The sequence below is a fragment of the Pocillopora verrucosa genome, chromosome 14 (assembly GCF_036669915.1).
Source record: "Pocillopora verrucosa isolate sample1 chromosome 14, ASM3666991v2, whole genome shotgun sequence".
In the NCBI taxonomy this organism is placed as follows: Eukaryota; Metazoa; Cnidaria; class Anthozoa; order Scleractinia; family Pocilloporidae; genus Pocillopora; species Pocillopora verrucosa.
This window is the reverse complement of record NC_089325.1, coordinates 21,749,127-21,761,267: the sequence shown is the minus strand read 5'-3', so window position 1 is coordinate 21,761,267 and position 12,141 is coordinate 21,749,127. Positions and strand designations below refer to the sequence as shown.

Here is a 12,141-nt window from a genome sequence, read left to right as displayed (position 1 = left end):
AGTTGTTTGTGTTTAACTTACTTTCATATGTCTTTTTTCACTCACAAACTTGAAAAGTGCAATTCATTTACTGTTTTATCTCTCTCACCTGATAAAAGCTCATCCTCCAAATTCACCTTTTCTTGGTTTGCTGAATCTTTCCCTTCCGAAGTATCTAAAAATTAGGAAAGAATCAAACATATTGGGCTGTGCTCTGGACTTTTCCATTAAACAACGAAGAATAATACATTTATAGGGAGTAACAATGAATTATATAGAGTCGATTAGAGATATTTTCCTCCTTTGAATGTGTTTGATTTCAAATCAAGTCAGTCCTACTTACCTGCTATGGACAAAGAAGCATTAAAATCCACTCCGTTATCACCTGAGGTAGCTTCGCTTTTGTCTGCCTCTGAAATTATAACCAAAAGTTGTATCTCATCTGAGTTGAGTTAAATGCGTTTTGGTACAGTTTAGTTTAGTGCATCTGAAAGGTCTGTTGTCTATTTAAGTTTAGCTCAGGTTAGCTAAGTATAAGTTTTCGTTTAGGCGGGGGCACATAGAGGAAGGAGTGTTCATAGTTTAGTTGAGTATAAATCTACGTCTAGTTTGTCACCAAAAAGATATCTGGCCTATGATCAAGTACACATTGACACAGACATTGAACTTGTCACACCTATTCAAATGGTATCTTATGGGCGGGGAAATAACAACGACAAACAGGTGAGGAGTGCCGCGAGTGTTTAGACCTACTGGACCAGGAAAAATTTTACAATGATAAGTTGAATAACAACATATTGAATAATTTCTGTCCATCATCAGGGTAAGCTCTGTTCTGTTATTATTGCACAAGTCAACAATTTCTGAAAAGCATTTAACTGTTTTTCTCACCAAATGAACTGTTGTCAGGCAAGTCCTGGTTTCCTTCGGCTGCTTCAACTTGCGCCTCTTTGGTGACTCAAAAAAACAAAGGATATCATTGATCATAAAAACTGGAATATTTGAAAAGCTTTTCTATTGATTTCCATCATCCTCTGATATTTTAATTGGGGTTTTTCCCTTAATATCGCAATATGAAAGACTAAAATAACTTCAGAAACTGAAAAATATAAATTTTTTCCGTTATTGTTTAGCTTGCGACTGTGAAACAATCTCTTGGTTTTTTCTGTCTTAATATTAACCCACAGAAAATTATTCAGTCAGTTTTCAATCTTTAAACGCTTAATTGCCTTGAAATGTTTCATTTGAAGTAACTACAATTGTCCTTTTGGTAAAAAGTTTTCTGGAGTGAATTTCCACATCACTTGTCTCTCAACAGCTTCTTGGCCGCGTAAACATTTAAGATCAAGTAACAAGGTGCGAGGAAAACAATGAAATTGTTTAACGTTACAAGTACTTGTAAACAATCATAGATTGGTTTGAAGTTACAGAAACTGTGCAGACCAATGCCACAATTGAAATATGATTATTTTGCTCAGTTTTAAACAAAAACGATTCCAGGGTTTTTTTGGATAATTTTCCTACAGATGTAAGCTTTCAAATTGTCTGAGTGTTACACTTATTACTTATACCTATTACTTTGTTATCATTGCCATCTGATTCCTTCTTTAATGCAATTTGGCCCCGAATTATGAAAGAAAAAACATTTCCCTTTGAACTAAGAACACTTTTAGTTAATGATCCATTGCTTGTTTATTTCAATGTTTATTTCATGACGTTTGTTGTACTCAATGCTCACTGACTTAATTTATTGCCATCTTTTTGGTGAAAACATTATTTGATGAAAAAAAACTAAAGCTGCGGACTGACCCTCTGGGGAAGTTCAGTTGGACTTTCTAATCTGATTAGACATCTCTAATTTGTTAGCATGTCTTTGTCATGGAAAACGGCTTTATGAAATTGAACGCGCGAAGGAATTTTTCGAAGTGTTGCTTGCCTAAAAATTTTTCGGTGGTTTTAAGAATGGAAACAGAAATTAAGCCCTTACCGAGCACAGATTTCTAGCTCTGAATTAGATAGTGGAAGATTTTCTGGAATGGTGACGACAGTTTTGAGGCTTTCAGGTAATGAGTGAGGACCGGTAAGTTGGTCAAATGCAAATGGTTAAAAACACTGACTTTTGGTGACGATATTACTTGGAATGAGAGAAAGAGGATGTATTAAAAAATTAGAGTGAAAACCCTTAGGGTTGGATTAAGAAGATCTTAGTATGTTTAATGATATAATTTGCTCCGTGTGTTGACAAACTCTTCCATTGCGAGTTCTTGTGTTATAGCACATACAAAAAAGCTGATCAACAATCAATTTTTTACCTGATGAGTTGTTGAAAGGAAAGTCCTCGTTTTCTTCAGCTGCCTCAGCTTGTGTCTCTATGATAACTAAAGTGAAACGGGTGATGATGATAATCAGTTGTGACCTGTAATTAATGGGGTAAGTTTCTAAAGGAACTGTGGTGCTACGTCGGTGGAAGAGTATAACAGGGTAATTTTGTATCATCAGCTGAGTTGATAACGTAAATTGACCACTGTTTCAAGAGTCAAAGCTGACGTTTCGAGAGTTAGCCGTTCGTCAGAGCAACCGTGACCTGTCATAGTTTTTTTGTCTTCCCCTCTTGCTCTTGATTTTTACTCTTCTGTTGGGAAGAATCAGCCTCAAGTAGGTAATCCAGCTTCCGAAAGAGTCTTGGAGAGTCCCAGGCAATATTGTGGTTCGTTAGTCGCCGATGTTCAGAAATGTGATTGTTGACATCACCACTTCTTACTGCCGATCTTTAAAACTGCCCCTTGATAGTTTTGTTCGTAAATAAATGTTCTCTTGAGTTTTTACGCATTTCGCCTCTGTTTTGGTGCCGAAAATCTTGGTTAAGAACGCCTGCCAGTCTTTTGCAGAAAAAAAAAGATCGGCGCATATTTTACTTAGAACGGTTCAGCATCTTTTAGTCTCAGTAGCCTTAATTTTGTATGTTAAAGAAATGGCAGGGGAAAAACTTCACACTTTTGAATTTTGTCACGTATTGTGTCTTCTATAATTTCCTCGTCTGCCCTTTTTTTTATCGTAATAGATGAAAAGTCACTCCACCACTCACAGGTACAATTCTTGCTCCAATCTTGTGACAGTGGAATTGATAAATGGGCTGTTAGACTGTCTAAATACCAATATAACTCGGTTTGCTCACCATCGTTTGCAAATCTCGGTTCGAGATGTAGTATCATATCGTTATATTCATATAAAAAATATGATAAGACCTCACTTTTTTCCTCACTTGGGGAACCGTTGTCAGCAGCAGCCAGGTTTTCATCAGCTTCCATGTTGTCCTCTTTTCCAACTGAAATACCAATACACATTAATAGTTAAAACACTTACTATCTATGATGATCTCTGATGATGACCAAGATTTATATTTCGATTTGTATTCAGACTTAAATTCAGGCATATATTCATTCAGTGCTATATTGATCTCTTGTACCTTTTGGTTTGCTTTCATCACCATCCGATTTCTTCTTGGATGTAACTTGAAATAGCAACGAGCACAAATTTACATGAGCAAAGAACGGTTTCAGGGTTCAGTTTGTTCGACGGTGTGTTTGATTTTATCGCGCGTGGTGTACTCAGTGGTTACAAACTTAAATTACCCATCTCTTTTCTGTTTTATTTCTCTCACCTGAAGAGAGTTTATCATCCAAAGCCAGATTTTCTTGGATTGCTTTAACTTTATCCTCTGACGTACCTAAAAAAATAGAAAATAGTTAAACATATTGGGTTGAGCTTTGGAAACTGTTTGAAAACAATGAAGGATCATAATTTTCTAGAGAGCAACTAACAGACACGTTTACAAATACAATACATCAAGAACAGTGAATGTAGTCTTTTTGGCCCAAGGTTTTCCTGTTGTTGCTTTTTATTGCTGTTAAGCATTAAAATAGATGCTGCTGTTTATTGATTGAAGCAACCAACGCTCACTCAATAAATCAGCCATTATAACCATAAATGCATTCCAAGAGATGGTATAATCCTTTACCTGTTGAACTCTCGATCTCTAAATCCTTTGATTTTCCAGAGAAAAGGACTTGACTTTTCTCCTGGTCTAAAAGTATAATAAACAGATTGTTTAAATGCTCATCATCACAATTATCGCTGTTGCTATTCATCAGTTAACTTACTGTTTTATCTCTCTCACCTGATGAAAGCTCATCCTCCAAATTCACCTTTTCTTGGTTTGCTGAATCTTTCCCTCCCGAAGTATCTAAAAATTAGGAAAGAATCAAACATATTGGGTTGTGCTTTGGAATTTTCCTTTAAACAATGAAGAATAATACATTTGTAGAAATTAACCTCCTTTGTATAGAACGTCAAATACGATCACCCCTGTTTGTTCGTGATTGTTACTTTTTATTGCTGATGAGTTCTCAAGCATTAGATCACTGACTTAGATGTGGCTGCCTATTAATTCATTTCAAACCAAAATTTAATTAATAAACCAGATTTATGATCACAATATACTTCCATACTATGTACAGTTTTGTACATGCGGAACTGCCGATCTAAAATTTCCCCAAGTCGAAAATTCCAAAAAAAAAAAGGGTTTGAATGATCGTCATCACTGTCTTCACGGTCATCAACATCATCATATTATGGCTACTATTTATGTTTTCATTATCTTAGATTCTGTTTACTTTTCCCAGGTAGGAATACGTAGGTCATGTAACAATTAACTGTATGGAGTCTATTAGAGATTTTCTCCTATGATGAATATGTTTGATCTCAACCCAAGTCAGTCCTACTTGCCTGCTACGGACAACGAAGCTTTAAAACCCACTCCATTATCACTTGAGGTAGCTTCACTTTTGGTTGCCCCTGAAATTATGACCAAAAGTTGTATCTCATCTAAAGCGTTCTTGGTTAAGCTTAGTTCAGTGCACCTAAAAGGTCGGTTGTCTATCTAAGTTTAGCTCAGTTTAGTTAAGTATAAGTTTTCGTTTAGGCGGGGGCAGATAAAGGAAGGAGTGTTAATAGTTTAGTTGAGTAAAAATTTACGTCCATCCAATGAAATGATATCTGGCCTATGATCAAGTACACATATAAGACATTGAACTTGTCACACTTATTCAAATGATATCTTATGGGCGGGGAAATAACAACGACAACCAAGTGAGGAGTGCCGCGAGTATTTAGACCTAATGGACCAGGGAAAATTTTAGAAGGATAAGTTAATTAACAACATATTTAATAATTACTGTCTATCATCGGGGTAAACTCTGTTCTGTATTGTATTGTATTGTACAAGTCAACAATTTCTGAAAAGCATTTAACTGTTTTTGTCACCTAATGAACTGTTGCCGGGCAAGTCCTGGTTTCCTTCGGCTGCTTCAACTTGTGCCTCTTTGGTAACTCAAAAAAACAAAGAATATTAATGCTCATGAAAATGAAATACTTAAACAGCTTTTTTATTGATTTCCACCATCCTCTGATAATTTTATTGGGGTTTTTCCCTTAATATCGCAATATAAAAGACTAAAATAGCTTTAGAAACTGAAACATTTAAATTTCCCCGTAATTGTGTGGCTTACGACTATGAAAGAATCTCTTGGTTATTTCTGTCTTAATATAAACCAACAGAAAATTAGTCATTCTGTCAGTTTTAAATCTTTAAACGCTCAATTGTCTTGAAACGTTTCATTTGAAATAACTACAACTGTCCTTTTGGTAAAAAGTTTCCTTAAGTGAAGTTCTACAACACTTGTCTCTCAACGGCTTCTTAGCCGCGTAAACATTTAAGATCAAGTAACAAGGTGCGAGGAAAACAATGAAATTGTTTAACGTTACAAGTTCTTGTAAACAATCATAGATTGCTTTGAAATTACGGAAACTGTGCAGACCAATGCCACATTTGAAATATAATTATTTTGCTCAGTTTTAAACAAAAACGATTCCAGGCTTTTTTGTGGATAATCTTCCTACAGACGTAGGCTTAAAAACTGTCCGAGTGTTACACTTACTACTTATACCTATTAATTTGTTATCATTGCCATCTGATTCCTTCTTTAATGCAATTTGGCCTTGAGTTATGAAAGAAAAACATTTCCCTTTGAACTAAGAAAATTTTTAGTTAATGATCCTTTGTTGGTTTATTTCAATGTTTGTTTCATGACGTTTGTTGTACTCAATGCTCACTGACTTCGTTTATTGCTATCTACTGAATGAAAACATCATTTGATGAAAAAAATTAATAAATGCGAACTGGCCCACTGGGGGAGTTCAATGAAACTTTCTAATCTTATTGGACTTTTCTAATACGTTAGAATCATCCTCTTTTTAAAAAATTCGTCGGTGGTTTTAAAAATGGTAACAAAATTTAAGCTCTTACTGAGGACGGATTTCTAGCTCTGAGTCGGATAGTGGAAGATTTTCTGGAATGGTGACGACAGTTTTGGATTAAGAAAGTCTCAGTAAGTTTAATGAAATAATTTACTCTGTTTGTTGAGAAACTCTTCTAATGCGACCTCTTGTGTTATGGCAATTACAAAAAAGCTGATCAACAATCAATTTCTCACCTGATGAGTTGTTGAAAGGAAAATTCTCGTCTCCTTCAGCTGCCTCAACTTGTGTCTCTGTGATAACTAAAATGAAACGCACGATGATAACAATATAATTAGTTGTGACCTGTAATTAAGGGGGTAGGTAGCCAAAAGAACTGTGGTGCTGCATCGGTGAGAGAGTATAACAGGGTAATTTGGTATCATCAGCTGAGTTGATGACGTAAATTGACGACCGTTTCAAGAGTTAAAGCTGACGTTTCGAGCGTTAGCCCTTCGTCAGAGCAACCGTGACCTGTGATGGTCTTTTGTGTTCCCCTCACTCTCTTGATTTTTACTCTTCTATTGGGAAGAATCTATAATTTATTGGGAAGAAGGTAATTTAGCTTCCGAAAGTCAGTCGTATAACTTAATTCATGCTAAAGGTTAAACATCTTGTTAAGTCCCAAACAATATTGTGGTTAGTTAGTGGACGATGTTCAGAAATGTGATTGTTGACGTCACCATTTCTCACGGCCGATCTTTTAAACTTCTCCTTGTTAGTTTTGTTCGTAATCAAATGTTCTCTTGAGTTTTTATGGGTTTCGCCTTCGTCTCGGTGCCAAAAATCTTGGTTAAGAACGCCTGCCAGTCTTTTGCAGAAAAAAGATCTGCCCATATTTTACTTAAAACGGCGCAACATCTTTTAGACTTAGTAGCCTTAATTTTGTCTGTAAAAGAAATGATAGGGAAAAAAACTTCACACTTTTGAGTTTTGTCGCGTATTGTGTCTTTCGTATGGCCTTTTTTTATATCGTGATAGATAAAAAGCCTTTCCACCACTCACAGGTACAATTCTTGCTCTAAACTTTTAATAGTGCGATTAATAACTGTGCTGTCGAAATACCAAGATGATACGGTTTGCTTATTATACTTTACAAGTCTCAGTTCGAGTTGTAGTATCATACTGTTATAATCATAAAAAAAATCTGATAAGGTCTCACTTTTCCTCACCTAGAGAACTGTTGTCAGCAGCAGCAAGGTTTTCATTAGCTGCCATGTTGTCCTCTTTTCCAACTGAAATATCAAAACAAATTAACAGTTAAAACACTCCCGATCTGTGATGACTTTTGTTTTTCAACCTCTAATACATACCAAGATTTAGATCTAGATTTAATTTCGGACTTAAAATAGATGCTCCTGTTTATTGATTTGGAGCAACCAACGTTCACTCAATAAATCAGCCATTATAACAATAAATGCACACCAAGAGACGGTTTAATCCTGCACCTGTTGAACTCCCGATATCTAAATCCTTTGATTTTCCAGAGGATAAGACTTGGCTTTTCTCCTGGTCTAATAGTATAAAAAACAAATTGTTTAAATGCTCTCCATCACAATTATCAATGTTGCTATTCATCAGTTGTGCTATCATTATTATCATTACTGTTATCAGAATTGTTCTTGATAAATTTGACAGGATAATAAAAGTCATAGAATAATGAATGTCACAATAGGAAACCATTTACGGTCGATTGGAATTTTCGTGATAGCCTAGTTGTAAACTTTCCTGTTAGACAATCAAAATAGATAAATATTTGCCCATTAAAAGAAAAAAGGAACTCCTGTTGCGAGTTGTGGTAAAAAGATCGGCGCTAAACACCTTTCACCATTTTTCTTTTGTTTGCTAATGCTTTGTCTGCAAAGACATGGTTTTCTCCTGCTCCTAACTTAACTTGCGCCTCTTCAGTTAAACCAAACAGCAGTTAGTATTACTGGTATCCAAATTACAACATCTAGCACTTTTTCTTATTATTCTTGATCCTCCTGTCTATTTGGGAGTTTTTCCCTCCTGTATTTCAATTTCAAAGACAAAAATAAATTTTGAAACTAAAAAAAAATGCACGAGCAAATGTTTTAAGTAACAAGTGCTATTATGAGTCTGGGAAATCATTCTTTTCTTATGCAGTCAGAAAATTATTGGAGGTACAGTTCGTCCTGTTATATTAAAAAAAACACGCAGACTCATAATCAACGGTGTGCTTCGTCATTCGTTGATTTTCAGCAGTTTGATTTCAGTCATTTTTTAGCGCCCTTTCCTATCTCCTTGTCTCTGATGTTGGTGATCGGCGCATTTGATCTAATAAACTGCACCTTGTCTGTTGTTTGGATTTTCTTTGTAGTTAATGCTAATTAAAGCTCTGTAATAGTGTAGTTTGATCGTCCTGGTGAGTGTAGTCCTGAGATGTACTGTTGTCCGTAGCGGTGACTGACGTTTCGACAACCTGAGCAGAAGTCATCATCAGAGTCAAGTGAATAGTTTTTGTCAGTCGAATGTTCTTGGTCCGGTTTGTATAAACTGATTGGTCAATCTTGCCGTGATGTTATTGGCTGTAAGACTCAAGTGGCGAAGGTCAGTCGTGATTGGTCGGTCTCGATCCGTTGGTGAAGTTAGGTCGTTCTGCTCGGTTCGTTTGTAATATCAATGTCGTGAATGAGTCGTTTGTATGGTGTCTGTAGTGGTTGACACCTGTTGTGGGAAGTCTGTTCCAAGTTGGTAAACCAGCTTTCCAGGGTCAGTCGTTGAAAGTAGTTGGTGCCGTAGGTTAGGCATTGCGCAGAGTCCCAGTCAATAGTGTGGTTCGTAAGTCATTGATGTTCAGCAATGTGATTGTTGACATCGCCTTTCGTCGTCGCTCGTCTGTGTTCAGTCAGTCTAGTTGTGAGGTTTTCTGCCAGTCTCACCGGTGTAGGAGGCGTGACAGTCGGGGCAATTGATCTTATACACTGCTCCCTGTCTGTTCCTCGGTTCGTCTTTTTCTCTGACGTTAGTCGGCGATAGTCATAACAGTGTCAAGTAATTCAGTAGATATCAGTTGTTTCAGTTTGTCATGTAGTTGTTTTGTTTTGTTCCTATAGCGTTTGAGTCTTCTGTGGCAATCATTTATCTGCGCTTTGACCAGTCGTCTGCAGGTGGCTTTAACTATCTGGATGGCCTCCTGTATGTTCAACGGGGACTTACGTTTGAGCCCGACCGGAACAAGGCCGTGAACTTTACAGCGGATATAAAACCAGAGTTGTTGTCGTATTTGTCTGACAGTGCTTGCGTAGGTGATGTAGTCGTTCATAAGTCTTTCGCTCTGTCGTCCAAGTGAACGTAATACAGTAAATGGTTCGAACCCGGGGGTAAAATGTAATAGTGTAGTTTGAAGCTCTTTTTGTTTTCGTTCTATAAACCTCGACTTTGTCTCGGTAACGCAATATTCAAAAACTCCTTGGTCAAAATCCAGTCCGCTCAGTCACCCCACAAACTTGGTGAAATACGCGCGCAAGTGATTTTCAGAAAATAATGTTTGTATATTAAATTCCATTTAACTCAGGCTTTTAAGGACTTTGATTTCTCTGTGCTTCCAAACTTACCTACTAAAGGAGCATCCTTCATATCCACTTTTTTCTCAACCGGAGTAGCTTCACTTTCGTCTGTCAATGAAATTACAAGGAAATGGTTTTCACTCGTTTTTGTGTCATCAACTGATCAAGGAGGCAACTCATGGACTAAACTTGTGATAATCCAATCGATAACTGGTCTGTTAGACTGTCGAGATACCAAGAATATTCACTTTGCTCATCATAGTTGACAAAATAATAAAGGGGATAAGTTTCTAAAAAAACTGTGGGGCTGCGTCGTTGGGAGAGTATAACAGAGTCATTAACTGAGTTGATAACGTAAATTAGCAACCGTAAAGAGTTTAAAGCTGACATTTCGAGCATTAGCCCATCGTCAGAGCCAATGGCTCTGATTCACTATCAACTCAGTTAATAGTTGACAAAATTTCAGTACTAGTTGTCTTGTTATTGTTAATTCTAAAAAGAAATCTAAAGATGCTTGTTTCTTTTTCTCACCTGATAAACCCTTATCAGCAAAGTCCAGGCTTCCAACAGCTGCTTTTGAGGAGGCCTGTTGACTATCTAAAATACCAATACATTTATAAGTGATAATACTCATGATTTTTTACAACTTTTGTTTTCTCCATCTCCTAATATATGCAAGTTTTTCCCCTAAGTGTAAAAATATCTAAGACCCAAATCAGTTTCAATTGGAAAGTGAAAAATGTAAAACCCATGGTTATCGTGCCGGTTTAGGTTAAAAAATAATTTCTTCCTTATTCTATCCTAAATATTGACCCTCAAAAAGTGATCAGTTCCTCTTCAATATTCGAAAAGCTGACTTGCTTTGCAACGTGTTTCCCACTGTTTAATTGACGCTTAAGCTAACACACTCTGCGTTTGTTCTAATAACTTGTACCTGTTGATTTTCCATCATCGTCATCTGACTCCTTCTTGAATCCAAATTGACCTTGGAATGGTAAAGAAGAATGTTTTATTTTAAGTAAAGGAAACATTTAGCCGTTATGATTCAGTTGTTTGTGTTTCAATTATTTTCATAGGTCTTTTTTCACTCACAAACTTGTACAATTAATTTACTGTTTTATCTCTCTCACCTGATAAAAGCTCATCCTCCAAATTCACCTTTTCTTGGTTTGCTGAATCTTTTCCTTCCGAAGTAGCTAAGAATTAGAAAAGAATCAAACATATTGGGTTGTGCTTTGGACTTTTCTTTTAAACAATGATGAATAATATATTTATAGAAATTAACCTCCCTACTTTATACAGAACGTCAAATATGATCAAGAATAATAATTGCACCCTCTTCACTCCATGATTGTTACTTTTTATTGCTGCGGAATTATCAAGCATTAGATCATTGAATTAGATGTGGCTGCCTATTAATTCATTTCAAACCAAAATTTAATTAATAAACCAGACTTAAGATTACAATATATTTCTATACTATTTATAGTTTTGTTCTGTACTTGCGGAACTGCCGATCGCTTAATCTTTTATTTTTTCAAATGATGAAACCTAAAATTTCCTCAAGTCGAAAATTTCCCAAAAAAAGGGGTTTGAATGATCGTCATCACTGTCTTCACGATCATCAACATCATCATATTATGGCTACTATTTATGTTTTTCAGTATCTTAGATTCTGTTTACTTTTCCCACGACCACCAGGGTCATGTAACCATTGATTACATGAAGTCCATTAGAGATATATTCCTATTATGAATATGTTTGATTTTAACCCAAGTCAGTCCAACTTACCTGCTGCGGACAAAGAAGCATTAAAATCCACTCCGTTATCACTTGGGGTATCGTCACTTTTGTCTGCCCCTGAAATTATAATGAAAAGTTGTATCTCATCGAAGTTGAGTTAAATGCAGTTTGTAAGCCTTCAGATGTAGGCTTTCAAACTGTCTGAGTGTTACACTTATTACCGACTTATGCCTGTTAATTTGTTATCATTGCCATCTGATTCCCTCGTCATTGCAATTTGGCCTTGAATTGTATGAAGAAAAAACATTTACCTTTGAACTAAGAACACTTGTAGTTAATGTGATCTATTGTTTGTTTATTTCAATGTTTTTTTCATAGCGTTTGTTGCACTCAATGCACACTGACTTAATTTATTGCTATCTACTTTCTTTTCTTTGTTCCTCTCACCTGAAGAAAGCTCATCACCAAACTCCAGTTTTACTTGGATTCCTGAAATTTTATCTCCGGACGAGTCCAATACACAGAAATGAATCAT

General features: G+C 36.1%; 2 protein-coding genes and 1 pseudogene across 2 annotated transcripts in view; 1 reads left to right on the top strand and 2 right to left on the bottom strand.

Annotated features, from left to right (window-relative positions):
- Positions 1-4,219, bottom strand: part of LOC136278006 (tetratricopeptide repeat protein 28-like) — a 22,713-nt gene extending 18,494 nt beyond the window's left edge. The window contains exons 1-9 of the mRNA XM_066161105.1: positions 4,157-4,219; positions 3,998-4,063; positions 3,641-3,706; positions 3,446-3,490; positions 3,230-3,304; positions 2,292-2,357; positions 871-936; positions 323-391; positions 89-154 (exon numbers count right to left, since the gene is read on the bottom strand). Coding sequence (XP_066017202.1) covers positions 89-154; positions 323-391; positions 871-936; positions 2,292-2,357; positions 3,230-3,287 — 325 coding nt within the window. The 5' untranslated portion in view covers positions 3,288-3,304; positions 3,446-3,490; positions 3,641-3,706; positions 3,998-4,063; positions 4,157-4,219. The remainder of the gene's footprint in view (positions 1-88; positions 155-322; positions 392-870; positions 937-2,291; positions 2,358-3,229; positions 3,305-3,445; positions 3,491-3,640; positions 3,707-3,997; positions 4,064-4,156) is intronic.
- The window catches only part of LOC131795916 (roundabout homolog 1-like), a 120,756-nt pseudogene that overhangs the window by 42,131 nt on the left and 66,484 nt on the right, over positions 1-12,141 (top strand).
- Positions 3,417-12,141, bottom strand: LOC136278041 (uncharacterized). Its single transcript, XM_066161227.1, has 15 exons — positions 12,054-12,141; positions 11,655-11,723; positions 10,994-11,059; positions 10,798-10,848; positions 10,395-10,460; positions 9,912-9,971; positions 7,782-7,847; positions 7,506-7,568; positions 6,531-6,596; positions 5,302-5,367; positions 4,765-4,833; positions 4,157-4,222; positions 3,998-4,063; positions 3,641-3,706; positions 3,417-3,490 (listed from the first exon to the last, which is right to left on the bottom strand). The coding sequence occupies exons 1-15, from the start codon at positions 12,139-12,141 to the stop codon at positions 3,417-3,419; spliced, it is 1,002 nt and encodes a 333-aa protein (XP_066017324.1).